The sequence below is a fragment of the Tamandua tetradactyla genome, chromosome 22 (genome assembly GCF_023851605.1).
Source record: "Tamandua tetradactyla isolate mTamTet1 chromosome 22, mTamTet1.pri, whole genome shotgun sequence".
In the NCBI taxonomy this organism is placed as follows: Eukaryota; Metazoa; Chordata; class Mammalia; order Pilosa; family Myrmecophagidae; genus Tamandua; species Tamandua tetradactyla.
The window spans coordinates 28,336,022-28,360,174 of record NC_135348.1 but is presented as its reverse complement, the minus strand read 5'-3'; the positions used below and the strand labels follow the sequence as shown (position 1 = coordinate 28,360,174).

Genomic DNA, 24,153 nt, shown 5'->3' with positions numbered 1-24,153 from the left:
TGTGCCTTGGTTTCTGTTTTTAGGAGTATCATCATGGTATATTTGACTTCAACATGAGCAAGTCAAGGTGACAGCGAGGTGGGGGACAGCATGTTGGGGGGATAGGGCATGGTATTGGAATCAGCTGGGCCTGGGTTCAAGTCCTGGGCTTGCTGTTTATTGGATGAATGAAGTTACAATCAGCATAAATTAGCATTTAAATCTCAGCGGGCTAAACACAGAGATCAGTCAACCTGTGCTTCCTTCTCACCTTTCCCACAATGAGGCGAGAAAGGTCTTGGCATGGCCGTGTGTGAGTGTGTGTGTGTGCGTGTGCACAAACGTGTGACAACAAAAGGAGAGTGTGGTGGAGGGAGAGGGGAGATGGTTTGTGTTCTAGTTTGCTAGCAGCTGGAATGTAATATATCAGAACAGAATTTAAAAAGAGGAATTTATTAAGTTGCTAGTTTACAGTTCTAAACCTTGGAAATGTCCCAATTAAAGCAAGTTTATAAAAATGTCCAAATTAAGGCACCAACAAGAGGTTACCTTCACTCAAGAAAGGCCAATGCAGTTCAGGGTTTCTCTCTCTCAACTGGAAAAACACAAGCGAACATGGCAGCGTCTGCTAGCTTTCTCTCCAGGCTTCTTGTTTCATGAAGCTCCCCTGGGGGCATTTTCCTTCTTCATCTCCAAAGGCCTCTGGCTGTGCGGGCTCTGTGATTCTCAGTGGCTCTGTGGCTCTCTCTCTCCAAAATGCGCCATCTTCTCAGCTGATCTGCAAACTGTGCTGGTTTGAAAGGATCATGGACCCTAGAAAAGCCATGTTGTTATCCTCGTTCATCTTGTGGAAGCAGCGGTTCCTTTTCATCCCTATTCAGTACTGCAGGTTGGAAACTACTGTAGTTGGAAACTCAGCTCTGTTTACCTTATAGAGAAAGAAAGTGCTGCAAAGTTGAAAAGGCCTCTCTTAGCTTCCCCTCCCTTTCTGCATACAGTTCAGGAAGCAGAACTTCCATGGAAAAGATGGCCGGGAATTCCATCCTGCTGGCTGCTGTCTCTGTCCTCTCTGCCTGTCAGCAAGGTAAGAGTCATGGGCAGTGGGGGGAGGTGGGATGGGGGGAGAGAGAGAAAAATCTCTTTTCAAGGATTCCAGCAAACTAATCAAGACTCACCTGGACTGGATGGAGTCCCATCTCCCTCTAATTAATAGCCACAATTGGATGTGTCACCTCTCTGTGGAGATAACCTAATCAAGTTTCCAACCTACAGTACTGAACAGGGATGAAAAGAAACTGCTGCCTCCACAAGATGGACAAGGTTGACAACATGGCTTTTTTAGGGTCCATAATCCTTTCAAACCAGCACAGTTTGCAAATCAGCTGAGAAGATGGCGCAGCTGTGTCCAGGGGCTGCCGCTGGAGGGCGGGGCCACGGGTGAGCCACAGCCCTGCTGGTAGTGGGGGAGATTTTTTTAAAGCAAGTTCAGGAAGCAAGACCTAGCAGGCTGAAGACCTGTGATTGGCAGCCCCGGAGCTACCCACCTTCTTGATACTTGTTCCTGGGCAAAGGTCGATCAACTGCTTGAATCACTTTGTTTTTCCTTCTCCTCAGCTCTGTTTACCATATAGGGAAAGAAAGCGCTGCAAAGTTGAAAAGGTCTCTCTTAGCTTCCCCTTCCTTTCTGCAAACAGTTCAGGAAGCAGAACTTCCATGGAAAAGATGGCCGGGAATTCCATCCTGCTGGCTGCTGTCTCTGTCCTCTCTGCCTGTCAGCAAGGTAAGAGTCATGGGCAGTGGGGGGAGGTGGGATGGGGGGAGAGAGAGCAAAAAGAGAGAGAGAAGGCGAGAGGCCCTGAGGGCAGGGGTTGTGTGCACAGTTCTCCAGTTTGAGGTTTCCTCCTTGTCCTGGCTCCTGGGTTCTCAGGGCCAGTCTCCCGGGGCTGTCAGCCCTCCTGCCTCCTTCCCGGGACAGGCAGAGATTTGGAACAGCCCGAGGATTAGTTCTGCCAGCTGGGCCGTTGTGGGTCCTGAGTGCCCAGCAATTTGTCATCATCCTTGCTTCAGTCAACTGGGGCGAGTGGGGTATGAACATTCCTTCTCAGTGTGTTTTCCATGTGTGCTCCTGCTTCTAAACCATTGTGAGCTTTAAATGAATGTGTCTCCTTAACTCATCTGCATATGGCAGGTATAATTATTCGATTAAAAAAATAACTCCCAGGGAAAGATGAGCTTCAGATTAAATAATTAATTCTGTATTTTAAAACACCTCCCCCCTAGGAATATTCAGGATCCTGATGGCCTGGGTAAATGGAGGGATTTTCCTCCATGGGAGTCACATTTGCTCACGTCTTATTATCCTACTTACGAAACCGACGTAACATTCTGCGTGGGGGAGAGGGGCCTGGGCACAAGTTGGGGAGCTTCCTAGCAGCGTGCCTGCCCCCTTGTTTGTGCAATGCGGGGACCAGGAGATGGGGCCCTGGCTCGGGTCATACAGGTGACTGGAGGCATTTAGGTCCCGAAGTGAAAGTGAAAGGCAGACAGGCCAGGCCTTGTCATGCACAAAATGTCTTGCCCAGCCAGTCTGTGTAATGTATCTGTAAAAATACTATACCTTATGACCCACATGTTAGGATTTGAGTCACCATCTTTCCTGGAGCGGAGCAGGAGGTTTATCACCTACTGAGGAAGGGCTCAGGTCTGAAGGAACCACCCGGCCCGTTAGCCTCACACGTGGGCTCTACCAAGGCCGAAAGCCGCGGGTCCTCATCCTGGGACTGCAGAGAGCAGGGGGCAGTGCCCCCAGTGCCCCCGGTGGGCAGGGGCCCTGACATCCTCACCGCGAGGCTTCTGTCTGCTGGGGCCTGCAGGGAATTGTGTGAACCGGAGGCTGGAAGGTCAGGGGGCTGGAGGATGTGGGTGCATGGGGGTCAGAAGAGAGGGGAGGAGTTTGGGAGAATGATGGACCATAGTGGACAGGGGATGTTCAATAATGGGTTGGAAAAAGGGAGACGAGAGAGAGAGAGGATGAGTCAAAAGACAACTGTTTCACTGGTGTTAAAAACCAGGGTATGGGTGTGTGAGTGTGCACGGGTGGTTCAGTGGTGGAAAGCTCGCCCTCCATGTAGGAGACTGGTTCAGTTTCCTGACCATGCACTACCTCCTCTCAAAAAAAGAACCAGGGTATGCTATTTTTGTAAAATTGCTCTGGTGTTATTTAGTTTCCTAGCTGTGGAAATAAATACCAAACAATGGGTTGTTTTAACAACAGGCATTTATTGGCTGGCAGTTGCAGAGGCTAGAAGGCTTGCTTCCTCCTGAGGTTGGCATCTTCTGACTGGCCAGAAAACTTGGGGTTCCTTGGCTTTTCATGTGGCACTGCATATGGCGGTGTCTTCTTTGTCTTCTCGACTCCGTTGACTTCCGGCATCTTCTTTGTCTTCTGGGCCCCATTGACTTCCGGCATCTGCAATTCCCTGTGACTTCTCCTTCTGTGTCCAATTTCCTTTGCTTACAAGGACTTCAGCCGTGTTGGGTTAAAGTCCACTCTCAGGTGAATGCGTGGTTCAGAGGTAGAATGCCGACCGGGATCAACTCCCTGACCATGTACCTAAAAAAAAAAAGCCCACCCTCACTCATTGTGGGCCCACCTTAACTTATTACACCTTCAAAGTTCCCATTAACAAGTGGGTTGAAACCTGAACATGCCTTTTGTGGGGGGCATGATTCAAATTCAACAGGTGTTTGTGGTGATGGGATGCAGTGCATCATGGGAGAAGCAGTTCAGGTTCTGAAGCCAGATAGACCTGTATCTGTCTGGTCCAGCCACTCTCCAGGTGGGGGCCCCGGCCAGACCCTCTACCTTTCACAGTCCTCATAATAGAGAGTTAAACAGGACACTGGGTATGAAGTGCCTCCCGTACTCCTGGCCCCGGAAGCTGCTCAAGTGTTAGCTCTCAGCCTCTGCTCTCTTCCCCGTAGAGGAGAAGCTTCTGCTGCATGGAGAGGCAGCCACTGGGCCAATAAGGCCAGCTGTGGCTGGGGTGTGGGCATTGTGGGGTCTCGATTTCCTCTCGCCAGCAGACATGTGAGAATGTTAGGGAGAGAGGAAAGACAGGCAAAGCCTAAGGGGAGGATTCTCAAGTAGTTTCCAACCAACTCATTAGAAGGGAAATACAATTGGAACTTTCCAGAGAAAGAGGTGGAGTAGACTTTCCTCACTCACCAAGCATCCTAACATGAGACATGGTCTCTCTGAGGGCCCTGGTCTGAGAGAACAGAAAAGGGCTTCCACCTCTGGAGTCTCAGCCGAACTGAGTCCTTCTTAGGGGAATAGAGGAGGAATTCCAACTCCTCTACTCGTAGGAATATTCTGTTTACTGAAGCTTATTCCTCACAGATGGGTGACTACCAGGTGCAAGTAATAGCCTGGAGAAAGCAAGTACTCACAAAGCCTTTACTTATTCACAACCTTACCTTGACGCTCTAGGCTCTTGGGCCATTGCTAATTTGTAAATCTATGAGCACACATCTTGTATTGTTCCCATTTTAGAGTTAGAAATGAGAAACCTTACCAAATGTTTTCTCCAAGGCTGAGCAGCCTGTTAGAAGCCATGGTAACTGCAGTGTCCAGAATTGCCAAATCCCACTTCCCTCGTGTGCCAGTTTGAAACTGTTGTGTTCCCCAGAAAAATCACGTCCTTTTTCTTCATTCAGTGTTGCTGTGTGGGAGCTTTTTGATGGTTTCCATGGAGATGTAGACCACCCAATTGTGGGTGGTAACTTTTGATTAGATGGTTTCCACAGAGATGAGTCTCCACCCATTCAAGGTGGGGTTGCTTACTGGAGCCCTTTAAGAGGGAATCATTTTGGAAAAAGCTCCAGAGTCAACAGAGTCCATGCAACCAGAGACCTATGGAGATGCAGAAGGAAAATGCCCACGGGGAAGTCTTATGAAAGGAGGAGAGAAAGCTAGCAGACGTTGGCATGTGCCTTCCCAGCTGAGAGAGAAACCCCGAATGTTATGGGCCCGTTCTTTGGAATTAAGTTATTTGTGTTAGTTTGCAAGCTGTCAGAATGTGATAAAACAGAGCTGGAACAACTTTTAAAAAGGAGAGTTTAATAAGTTACAAGTTTATAGTTCTAAGCCTATGGAAATGTCCAAATTAAGGACCAACAAGAGGTTACCTTCACTCAAGAAAGGCAGATGGCCCGCCCTATGTGGAACCCAGCACCACAGCAGCCGAACCCAAGGTCTCCTATCGCAATCCACAGCAAAATTCCAAGATGGTCCACTAACGAGGAGATGCGCGTGTCCGGCTTCGAAGAGTTCAACCAGGCCTTGAAGCAAAACAATGGCAAAACTATTTTTGCCTACTTTACTGGTTCTAAGGACGCTGGAGGGAAATCTGGTGCCTGGACTGTGTACAGGCTGAACCAGTTGTACGAGAGGGGCTGAAACACGTCAGTGAAGGATGTGTGTTCATCTACTGCCAAGTAGGAGAAAGACCTTACTGGAAAGATCCAAATAATGACTTCAGAAAAAATCTGAAAGTAACTGTAGCGCCTACTCTACTAAAATATGGGACTCCACAAAAACTGGTAGAATCTGAGTGTCTTCAACCCAGGCTTGTGGAGATGCTGTTCTCTGAAGATTAAGATTTGATGACGGCAATTGTACCTTGATTTCCTGATCTTGCTATAGTATAAAGAAAACCGCAAAATTGCTTTGAATTCATTAGCAATAAATAATGATGGTCTTCAAAGAAAAAGCATATGTCTAAACAAGTGTGCTATTAAAATGCTCATGAACCCTCAAAAAAAAAAAAAGAAAGGCCTATGGGTCAGGAACCCCTCTGTCAGCTGGGAAGTCACATGCTGGCATCTGCTGGTCCCTTGCTCCTGGGCTCCATTGCATTCAGTCTCTGTCCATGTGGAGATTCCTCACTTTGCTTCTCTGGGGCTGGTTTTCATTGCTTGGCTTCCCTTGGCTCTTTCCAGGTTCTGGCTTCCTTAACCTCTCATGGTGACATCTGCTGGGCCCCAAGCATCTCCAAACATCCATGTCTCTTTTCTCCAAGTGTCAACATCTGTGTCAGCTCTGCTCTGACATTTCTGTCAGCTCTCTCTCTCTCTCTCTCTCTCTGTTGGCTCTGTTGCTTCTCTCATTTCTGTAGGCTCTAAAGTTTCTCTCCAAAATATTTCCTCTTTTAAAGGATTCCAGTAAACTAATCAAGACCCACTTGGAATGAGTGGTGCCATATCTCCACCTAATCAAAGGTCACACCCACAATTGGGTGAGTCGCATCTACATGGAGATTATCTAATCTATATACAGTATTGGATCAGGATTAAAAGAAATGGTTGCTCCCTCAAGATTGGATCAGAATTAAAACATGGCTTCTCTGGGGTACATAATACTTTCAAACCAGCACAGTATCTTTTCCTGGATGCCTTAGTTTGGACATTTCTATGGCCTTAGAATTGTAATCTTGCAACTTAATAAATTCCCTTTTTAAAAGCCATTCTATTTCTGGCAGCATTAACAAACTAATACACCTCCTAAATAGATAAATACCCTTTTCTGACTCCAACTAGGCCCAAGAACTGTGCTCTCTTCAGGCTTAGGCTGCCCTGAAATGATTTAGTCCAGGGTTGAAAACAGTCTCAGCCCCCCATCCCACACTTTTCCTATCCTCTTTCTTTTCTCCCAGACTTCAGAAGATGTGACTGTGATTTGAATCCAAAAGGCTCCAATCCTAAGCATTTATATACTTTCAGGTGTTCATCTATAGTTTTTAAATCCTAAACCACAGCTTGTTTGTAGCAGAGGAGGATTAGGGGAGAGAGGCAGCCTGCTGTGAGAACCCTCACTAAACCAGGGTCAATATTTACTGTCTTCTTGGTTTCAGGGGAGGTAATACCTCATTTCAGGAGGGTACACATCACCTCTATCAGTATAACACAGCAAAAGACCAAAGCTACGGACTCACTGCAGAGTTTTAAAAGGAAGCTTTTTTGAAACATTATTAAGTAGGAAGTGGGTATTGGGGTACTAAAATAAGTGAGATAGGAGGTAGTGGTGGAGACCTGAAACTGGAAGAAATAATCTCAAGGAAAAGAATTGACCCAGAAGTTATGGGGCTAAAAGAGGGAGATGAGGGTAGGAGGTGAGAACTACTGAAGGTTCAGAAACTGGTCAGGGAAGAGACGTAGACCTGAGCATGAGAGAGGTCCACAGAAATAATCATAAGATGAAAGTGATCCAGGGCATCAGAGGTTGGTATGCCAAGTCACCTTCCTTAGAGCTAATGCAGGAGAAGAAAGAACCATTTTATCTTTCCTCCCACTTGGTGTGGCCTGTCTTTTTAATTGCGTTCTAATAGGCGTGTGGTGGTATCACACTGTAGTTTACAGTTACATTCCCCTAACAACTAATGACGTCCCACATCTTTAACAGAATGATTCTTTTTTACTTACAGGTTATTTTGCTGGGCTGGTTGGAAAGGCAAGATCTAAATACAAAGTCACACCCCCAGCAGTCACTGGGTCACTAGAGTTCGAGAGAATATTTCGCGCACAGTAAGTTCACAGGAGAATAATATATTAAGATATTAAGATTTGGGGGAGGGGTATTTCTGAATGGAGTTTCCAGGTTTGCACCTAAGGACAGGATGATTTTACAAAACCTCTCTGGTCAGCCTGCTCCACCTGGAAAGTGTCTCCCACTCTTCAGGGATCTTGGCCTGCCACGTACAGGCAATTCCTGCCTGTCGGGGAGATCCCAGGTTCATTTGCAATACCTAATTCTAACAAACCACTCTCCATGATTAGAATGTGTCCTGTGAGCATTTGAAGATTGAGGTAACAAATACACAGAGTCTTTACCCAACCATACCAAAACTCCAGCAAAGTATGTTCACCTGCACAGCTCTCAGGCACATTCCAGATGACAGCTCCATCGAAAAGCCACTTTCGGGGCCCTGAGACTACAATGTCCTCAACTTGGATAAGTTATGTTACCAATTTTCCAACTTTTATATCTTTATTTCCTCCTTTCCACCTCAAAACAGAAGTGGGTCAGTATTACCCGCTGCCCATTTCTCCAAGAATCAGTTCTTAAAATCAGAAATTTGTGAGAAGAAATCTTTCCCTTTTGCATGTTTTTGCTGCATTTTAGATCCCCACATGCTCCTTGCTTTTCGGATCTACACTGAATGTTCCACCAAAAACACTATGAATTTGCCCTCCGCAAGTCGCCAGGGCTTCCTTTATTTATATGTCACCCCTTAAGTGTTTTAAAAAAAAATTGTGTATAAACAAAACAAAAACATCATTATGTATTACAGTTATACATTGCTGGGTTCTTTTGTTATTGTTTTGTTAGTATTTCATGTATGGTCATGAGTGAGGTTGGCTTATGACTTTCTTTTCTTATATCGACCTAGTCTAATTTGAGTATCAATATTACACTAGGCTCACAGAAGGAGCTGGAGTAATCATCCTTCTCGTCTGTTTCCTTGTAAAATTTGAATGTAGTTGGAAGAGTGTTTTCCTTCAAAATTGTATACAATTTGCATGTAATATGATCTGGACCCCATGTTTCTTTGTGGAAAAATGTTTAACTATGGGATTTGATTTCTTTAGTAATTATTGGACTATTCATGCTTTTAAAATTGTGTCTTGAACTGGTTTTGATGTGTCTAGTCCTTGAGCTGGGAACAATGGTCTTTTATTCCTCCACCAGCCTCAGGGAGGGTTTCTCTGCCTGTTTCTAGGCCTGAAATGTGGGATGAAAAGCGCTGTTAGTACAGAGAGAGTTTTAAGAGCTGTGTAGACATGATTTTATGTAACATTGAACAACATGGTGAGAAAGTCATTTTCATTCCCTTTCTCTTTGAATGTAAGGAAGCTCTGGTTTTATTTTCAATTTTTCCTTTTTTTTTTTTGGATTTTTGTTCTTTCTAGAAGATTTTCTCAAATTTATGTTCTAAACTCCTTTAGATATCATGATTTTAATTTCGAAGAACATATTTTAAATCTCTGATTGTGTTACTGTTGTTATTGTTAAATCATCCCATTTTTGTTTCACGGATGACGTTTATTCTCTTATATCTGAGGATTTTAATGATAGTGTTTTCTTTCTTAAACTTGAAAAAGAATAGCTTCTCCATTTTTTTCAAGTCCCTTCTTATTTGTGTATAGCGATTTTTTCTTTTGTTTTTTATTTATTATTCATACATTAAGTATTTATTGAGTATATCCTATGAACTGGACACTATTTGAGCTGGATACATAGCTTGAGAGGTATCAGTGGGCAAATCAGGCAAAGATCCCTCTTCTCTTGGAGTTTACCTGACAGCTAGAGAAGAAAACAAAGTAAGCAATAAGTAGATAATTTGATAAGAAAATAATATGTTACCAGGTGATAAGTGCTAAATTAAAAAAAAAATGAGTAGCGCACCATAAAGAGGTTTGGTGGTGGACTTTGCAACTTAAATAGGTCAGGGCAGGGACAGCCTCGCTGAGAAGGTGGCATTGAGCAAAGTCTTGAACAGGAGAGGGGACTGGCCACGGGAACTTCTGGAGAGACAGCTCCTGGGCTGGGAAAAGAGCCAGGTCCGAGGCCGGTGCTGGTGGCTGGAGAGGAGTGAGCCGGGCGGATAGTGGCAGCGGTCACAGTCAGGGGGGTGATGGAGAGTCAGCTCATGTGGGGCCGTGAAGACCACTGAGGGCTTTGGTGTGTGTGTGTGTGTGTGTGTGTGTGTGTGAGAAATGGAAAGTCATGATATGGTTTGGAGCAGAGGAGTTACATGATCTTATATTTTAAAAGAATGCTCTGTCTGCTTTGGTGAGAATAACCCATATGCAGGCATGGGGAGAAGCTGACAATTGGGGAGGCAACTAAGGAAGTCCAGGTGAGTGAGCACAGGGGCTTGAGCCAGGGAGAAGCCATGGAGATGAGAAATGCTCAGCTTTTAGATGTATTTTGAATGTAGGGCCAATGGGATGTCCTGATATAATCAATGGGAAGTGTGAGACTAGTCAAGGCCGACTTTCAGAATTTGGCCTGAGCCAAAGGGACGGGATTGCGATGATCTCAGATGGAAAAGGGTACAGGAGGAGCAGATTTCGGGGGGAAAGATCAGGAGCTTCAGTTTTGACGTATTGTGTCTGAGATGTGACTTACGCTATATCCAAGCAGAAGCTTTAAACATTGTGATCTAAGATACCCAGATTAATTTCTTTTTTTAATTGTGAAAAATAATATATACAAACACACAATAAATTTCAAAGCACACCACAACAATCAGCTATAGAACAGGTTTCAGAATTTGGTATGGGTCACAGTTCCACAGCTCCAGGTTCTTCCTTCCAGCTGCTCCAACACATCAGAGACTAAAAGAAATATCAACACAGTGATTCAGCAGTCATGTGTATCTGCCAAATCCTATCTTCTCTGCTACAACTCCACCTTCTCCCCCGATCCCCTGATCCTTAGGCCCATTCTAACTTTCTCATGCTGGAAAGGACTGTCGATAATCTGAGGTAGGGGGTGGAAACAGTTGATGTTCTGGAGAGGCTGGCCCTTCTTGGCCTCAGGACCCATCTGGCCTAGGAACCCATCTGGAGGTTGCAGGTTTCTGGAAAGTAATCATAGTGCATGGAGCCTTTGCAGAATCTCAGATAGAGCCACAGGTATTCTTCAGGGTTGGCAGGAATGGTCTTGGTTGGGGTTTGGCAAACCATGACAAACAGCAGTATCTGCCTGAAGCCTGTATAAGAGTAGCCTCAAGAATAGCCTCTCAACTCCACCCGAACTCGCTCAGCCACTGATACCTTATTTGTTACACTTCTTTTCCCACTTTTGGTCAGGAAGCCATTGTTGATCCCATGGTGCCAGGGCCAGACTTGTCCCTGGGAGTCATCTCCCATGTTGCCAGTGAGACTTTTACTCCTTAATGCCATGTCACACACAGGGCAGATGGCAGTGACCTTACTTGCAGAATTGGGCTTAGAGAGGGAGAGGCCTCATCTGAGCAACAAAAGCCGTCCTCCGGAAGTAACTCTTAGGCATGCCTATAGGTAGGCTGAGCTTCTCTGCTACATACATAAGCCTCACAAGAGCAGCCGCAGGATTAAGGGTTTGGCCTGTTGATCTGGGAGCCTCCAGTATCCGAGACAGTATCAAGGTTTTCCCCAGTGGTAAAGTTCAACAGTTCCACATTTTTTCTCCCATCCCTCAAGGGACTTTACCAATAATTTTTAATTATCTGCTCAACATACTCTGAGCTGTATCTGTGCATGACACTAAGCCATATAAAAGCACAAGCCCTCATTCCCATCCTGGGCTGCATGCATCCAGGCTGTCCAAATGATCCTCAGATTGTTTATTACTGCATGATAAGCTAGGGCTATGCTATTAACATCTAAGTAGAGATATAGAGTAGGCAGCCAGATAGAAAAATCTGCATTTTAGGGATAGATTCTAGCTGGAAATAAAAATTCCGGAGTCACTGGCACCTGAAGGTGATTTAAAGCTATGAGGCTGGGTGAACCCTTTAAGGGAGGAAGTGTGATAAAAAAAGAGAAGACCAAGGACTGAACCTGGAACTCTTCAAGGTTTGGAAGTCCAGATGATGACAAGGGTCCAGCAAAGAGACCAAGTGAAGGAGACCTTAGAGGCTTTACTCAATGTCAGGTGTTTCTTGATTTGCTGTCTGTGCAAATTTAAGAGTCACTAGGAAGGGAATTGGAAACTCTACATGTGGAGTGGACCTTTGAAAGTGGTCAGCTTCACTAAGGGGTGACTGGTCAGGAGGCAGCCTGTCTTCTGAGGGATCCCCAAATATCATATCATGGGTCATCTCTCTGGGACCATTTAGCTTCTCCAGGGAGAACTCTTGAAACCTGGGGAGGGTGAAGGGTGGGGATGGATAATAGCTTGACTTCTAGTGATCTGGGAGCCACGTGGGGAGAAGCAGGGGGATTTGCCACTGTGCAGTATGTAAATTCTTGCTGTTTTTAGGACAGAATTTTACCCCCACCCTCCACTGTTCCTGGAGTCCTCCCGGGGCCCACTGGCTCAATTTCTTCAGACAATAAACCTCCCACCTTCTGCTGAAGTGGGAGCAGGGGATTGCAGGGTGGGGGTGAAGGGGAGAGGTCTTGGACTTCTTTATACAATCTTTCAACTAATTCTCTTCTTTTCAGTCTTTGGCCTCCAAGGTCCCTCCAGTTTCTCAGCCTCTTGGGATTTTTGGGATAAAGACTTTCTCCTTGTCATGGGTGCTCCCTCCCGTAGACATGGAGGTTTTAGCGCCCTGCAGTCTCCCAGCTCAGCGCCTCCTCCTCCATGTGTGTTTCCATCAGCAACTAGCTGACTTCTCTCTTCCACTGGTGTGACTGCTCCCTTTCTCTTTGTTCTGGATGACTTTATATCTATTTTTTATTCTTTTATTGACATTTATTATTTTAGTGAGGTTTCAGGAGGGAGAAGAAATAAACTGGTTTTGTTTTGCTGTGTTTAGCAGGAAGTCCCCCTAATATCCCCTCAGCAACCCCCAATGCTAATCTCCTCCCATTTCACAGAGTATTTTGCTCAGAGCTTTCGGCGATTAATAGTACCTAGCCAGAATTTATTACCTTGTTTGTTTTCATGGAATTTCATTTCATACTTATCCTTTATTTAGAAAGTTGATACTCTTTCTCCTTTGTAGTGATATAAAATTTCATTTTTCCTTAATTGTTTAAGTAAAAAAAATAGTTGATTTTTTTTTTGAAAAATAGCAAGTGGTATGGAGAGTAAATGTTGATGGTGATATGTCAATGTTTTAAGTTTGGGATTTACCGGACTCTTTATAAAAATCAGTGCAGGAGGAAATGCCACATCTTCCCATTTTGTCTTCCTCTTAGTGGGTGTTGTTTCCAGCAGGTTAAATCCCGGGGTCCTCTTCCTGCTTCTGTGTTCTCCATTCTAGAAACTTCCACAGATTTGATTTTCTTTCTGGTTATTGCTCATTCCTCCCCCTTCAGTCCCTGGGCTCCTCTTGTTCTAGGGCAAAAGCCGGGTATCATTTCCAAATATTTATTTTAAGCTGCTGCTTATAAAGTTAGCATACAAATCCATTTTCCTTGTTATAAGTGTTTTATTTGATTAGTTATGGAAGAATGGAGGGAGGTTAAAAAATAATAACCCGTGGTTGGGGTTGGGGGTGAGGAATAGCGCCATAAAATACCTTTAAGGGCAGATGGTAGTTGCCCTGGGCTCTCTCTGAAGGGCGAATGGAGGTGATCCTACTCCCTTTTCTGAATTTTTCTTGGATATTCCACAGTGCTAGCCCAATTCTTGCCTTAGCCTCCAAGATTTAGGTTACATCTGGACAAATCAGATTAGATTTGCTGCAAGTGAAGCCATTTAGACTTCACCTGAGGTCGTTAGACCAGAATGCACTGGAATACCCAGTTTTTTCCCAGGCCTGCTGGGGTACCCGCTCTTCTCTTCAGTTGGGCTCCCCGAGTTCTGCAAATCCCTGGAGAAGGTATGCACCTTTTTTTTTGGCTCTCCTGCTTCACCCGCCAAAGCTTTGTAGTCGCTTCACGCTCCATTGAAGAGGTTTATGGCCCTGGCCATAATAGAAATGTGCCTTGTTCTCCAACCCTTTCCCTCTGGCTGATTTTGCCCTAAGCATAGTCAAGAAGCTTGATGTCATGGCTAGGTCTGCCTAGCTTGAAGTCTCATCAGCCATCACCTGAAGTTCCCTCAGGCTGCCCAAGTGAAGCACTTCCCTTGCTGGAACACTACCAAAGTTGCTGCTCGCTGTCTGAAGGTTGGGAATTCAAGTGCCACGCGGAGATGATTCCTATGCAGCCCAGCTACCTGATGTGGGCCCAGCCAGGGGCTTCTTCTCCAGGGATGGAGCTAAATGGAGACTCTTATAGGTGGCGATCTCTAGAGAGTTGCAGAATATTTTCAAGAATACTTTTTTTTTTTAATTGTGGAAATAACTATAATTTCACCAAGGGCCATTCCTTTATGTTATTGCTAAACATAGAAAATTCTTTCTTGTCTAATTTGAGTACCTTGATCCTTTTAGATGAAAGGGTTTTATAAATCTGAATAAATAGAATATAAGTAATAAATAGATAAAGCCAGAGGAAATAAATATATTTTTTAATCTCTTTGGAAGAGAAGAATTTTGTATGCTGAGGACGCTATTGTCTTTCATTTTCTATATTTGGAAGCCAAGTATTTCTAGTTCTTTAACTTTTCTTTCAACCACTTAAACATTTTGGTTGTTCTCTTCAGACTAAAATTTTTCATATTGTTTCTAAATCTGGAACCTGGAGGTATTTGTAGGATTCCAACAATGGTTTCATCAATGCTGGGTAGAATAGAAGAATTGCCTCTTAGTTCTTGTTAATGCACCCCTATCTGCTTAATGCTCAATTATTTAGCTTCTGTTCCAAAGTTAACCTTCCATAAAGTACAGGTAAACCCAACCAGCCTGCATCTGGGTACTCTTGAGAAATGTTAGCCTCTTCTGACTCTCCTTCCTCATTCATCTGTTTTTTCCCATGTCACTAGGTTTTTATAGTTGTTTTGAATTCTAATCCTGAAATTTAGAGAATTAAAATTGGTGACCATATGCGTTTCTAAAAACGATGGAAAAATGGAAAATTCACAAAAATAGTGATTTTTCAAATATTCTGCAACACTAGAGTCCCAGTAGTGTGGGTCACTGACTTTTGTAGTAAGTACACAAAGAAAAAGGGAGAGAAAGCCAGTGAGCATTTATCTCTGCATTTTGTACAAGTGTGGCCGCCGAGGCCGGCAGCTGGAAGCAGTCAGTGGACTTTCGAAGTGGGGTATCCCGCAGGGGTCGGCTGAGAACGACGCTCAGCGATGGCAGCCTCCTCTGCCCAAACAGGCTGGGGGAAAGGGTGAAGCCAGCGATTCCGCAGGGGGCCGGGGGCGGGGCCCGGGACCCTGGAATGAGCTGTAAGCCCCGCCCCTCGCCTGCCCGTCAGTCCCCCGCGCCCCGCCCGCAACCCCCCAGGTCTTTCTCACCCCCGGAGCGCTCCACAAGCAGCCATTTAGATAGTTACGTATCTGTATTAGAAGATTAACCCCGGCAACCTCCTTCCCAGGCCTGTGCCAGGATGTCCGCCCGGCGCTCTGAGCCCGGGTCCGGCTCACAAGCTAACAGGCGACGGACTGTCTCCGTGGGAGACCTCGTGAGGCTCCCACACCGGCGGGGCCTGATGAGAGTCACGCCCCTCGTCCGCCTCGGCCGCGCTCCCGGAGCGGCCCTGGGGGATCGTGGAAGCCACCCAGCCCCTGGGGAGGGGCGCCCCGTGGCGCAGAGGGCGCTGCAGCGGCGCCCCAAAGGCCTCCTTCTTTTTGCAGGGCAGAGCCACAAAAGCACACGTGCGTGTCAGCGGAGGTGGCCTGTCACCCAGCGCGGCCCGTGCCGCAGGCCCCGGCTCCTGCAGAGAGGCTGGGGCTGGGCTGGGACTCTCTCGTACCAAGGTACCTCTCTGTCCACCGGAGGCCCGACCAAAAAGAAGAACCTCTCAACAGTCAGACATTTATGAAGAATAAAATGAGCTGCTTTTGGAGATGCTTTGAAAAAAAATCTCATCACAGTTAATTTTGAATAAAAGTTTATTGGGGAAAAATGAGTCCTTCAGCGAAACATTGGAAGGCGGTTAGTCTCACCGAACGGGCTGCTTGGGAGTCGTTTAAGATGGGGAAGTTTGTGTTGTATCCATGTTTCTGCAATAATAAAAGAAAAAGAGCAACCAAAGAGAAAATGGCAGTTTAGTGCAGTACGTGAATCTGGACGGGATCTAATAATGGAAGAGAAAAGGCTCAAAAGGGTATTATTGGGACGTATGAAAAAATAGGAAAATAGTATGCTTTATATCGATGTTAAATTTCTTGACCTTGATAACTGTACTTAAGATAGTTACATAAGTGAATATCCTTGTTTTAGGAAATGTACTTTGAAGTATTATGAGCTCAAGGAACATGATGTATACAACCTACTCTTAAATACTCAGAAAACAAACAGATAAAAGGAATAGATGGAATGATACAACAAAGGTAGCAAAATGTTAAAAGAGGTAGGATTCACTTTCAGGGCAGTAGGATTTTTAAATTTTTTATTATTTATTTATTTTTTGAGTTCTCTGCATGGGTTTTGTATTATTTTTACAACTGTCCTGTAAGTTTCACATCATTTCAAAATAAAAAGTTTAAAGAAAAAAAGCACTTAAATTTGGAATAAAAGTATGTTACAAGATTGAATAAAAGATGGGAAAATTGCAGTTTGTTTTGAAAAAGGATCATACAAAACCCCGACGGGTGTGGAAAGAGCAGAGCATCCCTCTGTTATTACCCTTTTACTTTGTGGAAAATAGTTCTATGAATTTTGCCAAAGAAAAGGAAATGCTGGGAAGCTGTTTATTTCTTACATAACTGTAATTATTCTGCACATGCAATGTTTAAAATTATCTTTTCCCTTAACCTAGTATGGTAACTTACAAACTTAAGTTAGTAAAAAGGCAACCATCAGAGGCAGCACAATGCCCCAAGTGGGAGACAGCAGAAAGAAAACTCTTGGTAACTTTTCTGAGAAGTAGAAAGCTGAGCCTATGGTTTGTGAGGGCATCAGTGTTCGGTTCTAGACAAAACCTTCCTCTGAGTCAAACAGTGGACTTTGAGACCTTAAAGACAACAATGAGAAACTGAAGAGGAAAGGATTTTTGTGTTCCCGTTTGCCATCTCCTCTTTCCAGGGGCCTGCCGATGCTCGTATGGCCCTCGGCGGGGCTGCGTAGATTACCGCGCTATCGTCTTTGCTGGAGGGATTAAAGATTTCGACTTGTGCCTCCAGACTCTGTAGCAGCTATGATGAGCCCTGAGTTTGTTAATTATACCGTTTTCTTACCCAGCTTTAAGAAGTGATTGAATTAAGATTGGGAAGCTTTTTCTCATGCAATTGAGGCCTGAACTAATAAAGTTGAGCTGACCCATCTACAATTTCCTGTGCAATTATGGAGAATGAGGGAAGAATTAGGTTTTGTAATTATGTTTTATTTCTGTTTTGGTTTGGGAAAGCTGCCAGAATACAATATACCAGAAATGGGTTGGCTTTTGCAACGGGGATTTATTAGCTTACAAATTTACAATCAAGGCATCATGCTTTGAAGACAGGCTGCTGGCATCTGGGACACCTCTGCCACTGGGGAAGCCACAAGGCCAGTATCTGCTGGTCCTTCTCTCCTGGGTTTCGTTGCTTTCAGCTTCTGGCTCCAGTGGCTTCTACTCTAAGCTTATGAGGTGTGTCCTTGTCTCTCCACTTCTCTGGGCTTCATCTCTTAGCTTCTGTATGTGTTTTGTCTTCTTATAAAGGACTCCAGCAAGATGATCAGACCCAGCCTGAATGAGGTGGGTCACATCTCAATTGAAATAACCTAATCAAAGGTCCCACCCATAATAGCTTTGCGTCCACAGGAATGGATTAGAAGAACATGGTCTTTTCTGGGGTACATAGCAGCTTTAAACTACCACACTTTCCCTTCCTTCCTTCCCTTCCTTCCATTTTTCCCCTCTCTCTCTTTCTTTCTTTTACGAAGAAGAAAAAGATCACTCATGGTGTCCTTGCCTGGAGGTCACTCAAATCTACAAGAACTGGCATAACCATTTCTGGGTCAATTGCCTCATAACCTTAAGTTCTCAAGCTTTAAGGTATAATAAGGAAGGATGTAGGGTCATTTATAATCCTCCAGACTGATTCTTCCGCCAGGATCTACTCAAGCCCTCATTATGAACTACATTACAGTTCTCTCTGGTTGGGAGACTGTCAGCAAAGAGCTCGGCCTCTAACCAAGATCACATGGGAGGTACAGCACAGAGAGGGGGATGAATATAAGTCATCCTTTCCCTTTTGCTAGGTGCAGATGAATTCATTCTAGTTCCCAGAGACCTGTTCCCTTTGGCTGAAAAGAGTATCAAATTTTCAATCAAAGGCTTTCATGAATAGAGGCAATTGACTTTGATGTTAGGACAGAGCTTTGGAATCCAAAGATTGACATCGTCTACCCTTGATTCTGTGTGAGGCAGCAGTCAGCTCAGAACCTTGGCTCTTAGTTTCTTCCTCAGTAAAATGGGAATGAAATAGGTTTGTGCATTTACCTTGGGAGGTTTCGGAGAAATTATGTAGAGACTATTGTTCATTTAATGTGCTGAGTAAGTTCAAATGGAAGGCATGAATGGGAGGGAGTTTAGGGGAAGAAATCCATCAATATGAGTTATTTTCTAAGTTCTTTAGATAAGATACAGAATGATGTTTAGGGCTCAGAAACAGGACCAACTGAAGGCCAGTCTTTTGGAAAAAAGCCAAGATTCACTTCTGCTAGAGTCAACTTACATGTAAGAAGAGTGATTCTCTACCCTGCAGTAAGAATTAACAATGTTTGAGTCCTACCTTGAAAGATTCCTTCAGAATGCAAGTGTCGTTTCAACTCTTGATGTAAATTCTTATATGATTGTTATAATAATAGACCGGACTTTCACTTCTAGATGAAAAATTGATTTTCTAGTCTATGGTTTTCTCATAAAATAACCCGTGACTTTTTTTCCTGCAGACAAAACTGTGTGGAGTTTTACCCTATATTCCTGATCACATTCTGGATGGCTGGATGGTATTTCAACCAAGGTAATTAAAAAATACAGGCAACTCTGTTCAAATGATGATTATGCAGGCCTGCAGCCATGCACCTACTGATCCTGGAAGTTATTTTAAACAAAAGAAGCAATGTCTGTGTGCATTAAAGAGAACTGGTCTGTAGATAATGCTAACTTCATCTTCATTCCATTTTAATTCAAGAATTTATTTTTCTTAACTTGGAACAAACCGTATGCTGGACATTCAAGGATGAAAATGACATAAGCTTTGTCATTAAATCTAATAGCCTAATTCTAATTTAACTACAGGAGCCAAACCCAGCAGTAATCATTCACCTTAATTGTTGTAGCTAATATTTATTGAGCATGTACTATGTGCCAGGTGTTCTTTTAAGCTTTATACATATATAATCTCATGTATAGAATTTATAGGATTAAAATTCTTTCTGTGAGGTAGATACTTTAATTCCTACTTTAGAGATGAGGAAACTGAGATGGAGAGGTTAAGTAATTTGTTCAACCTAACATTAACCAATACAGGGAAAAGTTAGCTTTCAAGTACAGAACAGGGCTGCTGGGTATTTGTTCCAACCACCCAAATACTTTTTTCTTAAAAGTTTCCTTTTGGTAATGGGACTCAGTCTCTGCCATTTGACCCACAGAATTTCACCGTGATGGGTTGAATCAGGCTGACAGCCTGTTAGGAAAGGATACTCGGATATCCTTTCTTCTGAATTTTCTTTTCATTCTTTCTTTTCCAAAGTAAATTGCCTAACCTTTAACTGCCCTGAACAGGTCTCATTGGAGTTATTGGAGTAATTCATTAGATAGGGCTGCAAAGCTCCTGGCATGCTCACTTCCTCCGGCCCCAGGGGGCTGTGAAGAAGCCCTTCTCATCCTCCAGGCCGCCAGGTGAATGACATTCCGTCAGGGAGGCCTTCCCTGGTTCCTTTCTGAAGACACCTCCTCCAATTCCTCCTCCAATTCCTCTCTGTCCTGTCCCTCTTCGTTTTCTTCACAGCACTTTTAAACACATCATTGCTTCTTATTTTTTCCTTTGTTTGCTGCCTTGGCTGATAGAATAAAAACTCCATAAAGGCAGTGAACTTCTTCTGTTACATAGTAGAAACTTTAAAAATTTATTTGTGACCAAATAAAATAATGAATTTACTTTAATTTAGCACGCCAGAGTCCCACAGATAGACTTTAAAATGTTTTCAAGAGAGCTCTGGAAAATTGCATCTGGGAGGTGCTGAGGAAAAGGTAGGGGAACATTGATTTTTTTTCTTAGATGGGGGATAGAACACCTACCTCATTTTACATTTCTTTTTGAGATAAAATTTACATGCAGTGAAGTGCACAAACCTTAAGTGACCATTTAATGAGTTTTGACAAGTGTAAACACTGGTGTGAACCACATCCCTGTCAAGATATAGAAAACAGTCATCACCAGCTGGTCACTCCTGTCCCTCCAGGCCAGTTCCCCCCCACCCCCCGCCCCATCCAGAGGCAAACACTGTTCTCATTTTTTTCATTATAGTTTAGTTCTGCCTATAGCTCTACAGTTTAGAACTTCCCATTATTGGAATCGTATGGTATACACGCTTGTGCAATGCTTCTTTCACTCAGCAAAATGTCTTTGAGTTCTACCCCGTGGCTGCATGAATCCACAGTTTGTCTCCGTTCCTGGGAAGAATTTTGCTGTGTGACTGAACCACCATTTGGTTATCTAGTTTCCTGTTGATAGACTTCGAGGCTGTTTCCAGTTTCGGGCTATTATGAATAAAGCAACATGAATGTTCTTGTACGTCTCTTTATGGTCATTTTTTCTCTTGGATAAATACATAGGAATGGAATGGGTAGGTCAAAAGGTAAGTGTATGTCTAGTTGGATGAGAAACTACAAAGTGGCTAAACCATTTTGCATTCCAACCAGCAATGAAGGAAGTTTCCTGTTGATCCATGTCTCCTCACCAACACTTCGTGTTGTCAGTCTTTCAAAATTTTAGCCATTCTGCTGGGTCTGTAGTGGTGTCATCTAATTGTGGTTTTAGGTTCTCATTTACTGTCAATTAATGATGTTGAAAATTTTTCATGTGCTCATTGGCATATTTATGAAACTTTCTAAGTGTCTACTTAAATGTTTTGCCCATTTAAAAAAAAATTGAGCAGTTTTTCTTTTATTACTGAATGGTAAGAGTTCTCTATACATTCTGAACACAAGTCATTTGTCAGATGCATGTTTTGTGAATATGTTCTCACTTTTCAATGTGAGGTACTGCCATCGTATTCCATATCTTCTGTCTTTTTTTTTCCCCTAAAGTTTTCGCTGCTGTTCTGGGTTTGATGTACATGTATGCCCGTCACCAGTACTTCTGTGGATATTCAGAAGCTGCTCCAAAAAGGTAAGGAGGACCCAACAATTATGCATTGGGCAGAAATAGCAGGATGGACTCGGGACACGTTTCTGTTTCTGAGAGTTGTTAATAGTCCCGAAGAGTGTGGTTGCAAAAGTGATCCGTGTTGCCCTGAGGCCAGGTCTCACCAGGCCATACACAATAAAGAGTGAGATGGGAAAATGCAAATATAAAAATGTGCATTGAATGTGCCTTGCTTGACCACCATGGGCTAAATCATTGCAAAAAGCTGACAGGGAAATAATCTTTGCTACTCTTGGTAATCTTTTCAATGTTCTAAGAAATCATTTAACTTCTATGGCCAGGCATTTCCTTTAATTGATATGATGAATCAGAATTATCAAAGGGCAGAAAGCATGCATGTTCTGGGCAATGTCAACAAGGACCGCCCTTGCTAGGACTCAGCTTCATCCTTGTAGTCCAGATCGTGACTTCTTTCTCTCATATCCACCCCGCAGGACCACTGGTTTCCTGTTGAGTCTTGGAGTTTTAGCCTTGTTGGTTGTCCTAGGAGCCCTGGGGATTGCAAACAGCTTTCTGGATGAATACCTGGACTTCAGCGTTACCAAGAAACTGAAGTGGTCCTTCTAACCTTTTATCCTCCCTTCCCCTTAGTGCCGGTACCTGCTGTCTCCACCCTGAAGGTTACATGGTTATAGGTTGTTAAAATTTTAAAACCCTAAAATGTAAATCACATTTAACATAAGTTGGTCTTTACTTTTGTTGAAATGACTTTGTGAAAAATGCACCCTTTAAAGAAGACATTTCCCATTGCATTGTTTAAGAATAGAAATTGGCTCTAGGAGAGAGAGAACCTTGTCATCAGCAGTAGAAGCGTGTTCACTCTGGTTTTAGAAGTGTGTGCAGAAATCGGAAATAGGGATATCTGAATACTAATCCAGGTTCCCCCACCCATTGGCTGTTTGACTTAGGACAAGACACCTTATCAATAAGAGATACTGCTGACTCCCCAGCCAGACTGTGTGAATCCTGTTCTATCACTTGCTAGTTGTGTGACTGGAAGGTGCTTATTTAGCTGTCTCAATTTTCTCTTAGGTAAAACAGAACTAATATGTGGTCTAAAATGCTATGACCCCATATTTTTACTTTGCATTCTCATCAGTTGTGGTGACTTGTGTGTCCACTGACCACTATGAAAGAAGAGAGAGTGCGAATTATTGACTCCAAAGCATAATTACTGCATAATCACACCCTTTGGAAGCGAAAAGAAAGCAACTTTCCAAATCTCATACTTGTGGATTTTGAAAGAATTTCTATTTTGCACCTAAATCAGAACTATATAAAATATATAAATTACACAGTTTGGTTAAATAAAAAGGAGGCTTAAACAGTGATTTTAGAGGTTCTAGAAAATAAAAAGATGAAGAAGAAATTATTGGTAGCGTTCACCGAAATACAGCTCAGCACACTTAGTTCACCTAGAATACCCCCCTGTTGTGGTGAGGGTTGCACCAAATGTTTGAATCTTAAAACATTTGAATGGTAGAATTTGTTTCTTTTGTTCTAGTTCCATTGTCACCAGCAACACTTGATTAATTTAATTCCTATTAGATTTTACTACAGGGAGCAAATGTACTGGCTAGAGAGAGGTGACTTCCTGATCTGTTTGAAAGTTATATATATTTTGTGTTAGTTTATATTTCAGATTTAGAAGCCAGATTCACCACCTCAAAAAAGTAAATGCCATGAAGAAAGGGATGAGCAATTCTTCTATATTAAAGACTCTTCAGAGGCATAAAAACCAAATGGCAATGTAGGAGACTTGATCAAATCCTGATTGGAAAAAAAAGTAGCTATGAAAGACCACTGTGTAAGTTTGAATATGGAATGTAAATTAGATATTAGGGAATGAATGTTAATTATGGTAGATGGGATAATGAGATTGTGGTTAGGCAAGAGAATGTATAATTCTTTGAATCTGCTTGTGAGACATTTAGTGGGTAAAGTGGTAGGATGTGTTTAGCTTACTTTGAAATGGTATCACAAAATATAACATAAGAAGAAACATGTAAAGGGTGGGCCACGGTGGCTCAGCAAGCAGTGTTCTCCTTGATTGCCATGCCAGAGACCCGGGTTCAATTCCCAGTGCCTGCCCATGCAAAAAAAAGAAACATGTAAAACAATGATTATTAAATCTCAGTGAGTGTATAGGATTTCATTGTACTATTCTTTTTAGTTTTCTGATGGTTTGAAAACTATCATTTAAAAAAAAACAAAAAAACAAAAAATGGAAGAGAAGGTAAAACCTAAATCAGTTTCTTAGTGGTCCAGAAGATTTTTACAGCGAGGCTGTCTGCTTGCTTTGGGATCCAGTGGTCTTGATGGAGCCGCTGCGTCAGCGCTGGGCTGGCAGCTGCCCTGGCCTGGGCAGGGGTGCGAGGGCATGTGCCAGCTGGGCAGCCGTCTCCGCTGGGCGCGTGACGCAAGGCAAGTGTCTGCAGCACCTCATCCAGAGTCCACCAGTGCAGGTCTCAGATGTCCTTAGGACTTAGAAGAGAAAAGGGAATAGAGGAGAAAACTGCAGCTAAAAGAAAAGGGATTGGTTATAGAAATAGGTAGTTCAGCGGGCCTCTCACTTCTCCGATATTTTTCTTCCCCCACTTTTCTTTGTTGGGTGGGGTGGGTAGGTTTGGGCTTAAAAAGTCCTTAATAAGAAAAAATATTAAGTCATTTGTTAAACACCCTTTTACTCGAGACAGTCCTCCTTGAAAAGAATGGTCAAAGGCAGAAGCAGCTCATCTACTGTTTTGAATGTTCCTTAATCCTGATGTACCTCCTTTTCCCTGGGGAGGACGCCCTGTGAAACTCTAGTGTGACTTCCTGGATAGATGTTTATTCTCCCCCCCCACACACACTTACTGCACTGGGATTTTATGAAGAACAATAAGATTAGATAAAAGAAGTCATTTTAAAGGAGCAAGGTGTTCCATTCTTCCAGTAAAGAATGAATTTTAGTGTAAATTAAAAATAGGTGGTTTTAATTAATAAGGAGTACACGAGACTTCTCAGAGCTCCCCGGGTTTACTTGTGTTGGCCGCCTT

The 24,153-nt window shown here is 43.4% G+C and overlaps 1 protein-coding gene and 1 pseudogene across 2 annotated transcripts; both read left to right on the top strand.

Moving 5' to 3' along the window:
* Positions 1–940: 940 nt before the first annotated feature.
* MGST2 (microsomal glutathione S-transferase 2) lies at positions 941–23,645 on the top strand. Of its 2 annotated transcripts, none has more exons than XM_077139988.1 (6): positions 941–1,063; positions 1,674–1,759; positions 7,464–7,563; positions 18,636–18,706; positions 20,998–21,079; positions 21,550–23,645. In XM_077139988.1, exons 2-6 carry the CDS (start codon positions 1,693–1,695, stop codon positions 21,680–21,682), a joined length of 453 nt encoding a protein of 150 aa, XP_076996103.1. In that variant the 5' UTR covers positions 941–1,063; positions 1,674–1,692; the 3' UTR covers positions 21,683–23,645. The 2 variants fall into 2 exon arrangements, with proteins under 2 accessions (XP_076996103.1, XP_076996102.1); XM_077139987.1 differs by having other exon boundaries at positions 946–1,063; positions 1,594–1,759.
* On the top strand, positions 1,768–6,304 carry LOC143666302 (thioredoxin domain-containing protein 17 pseudogene; annotated as a pseudogene).
* Positions 23,646–24,153: the final 508 nt, after the last annotated feature.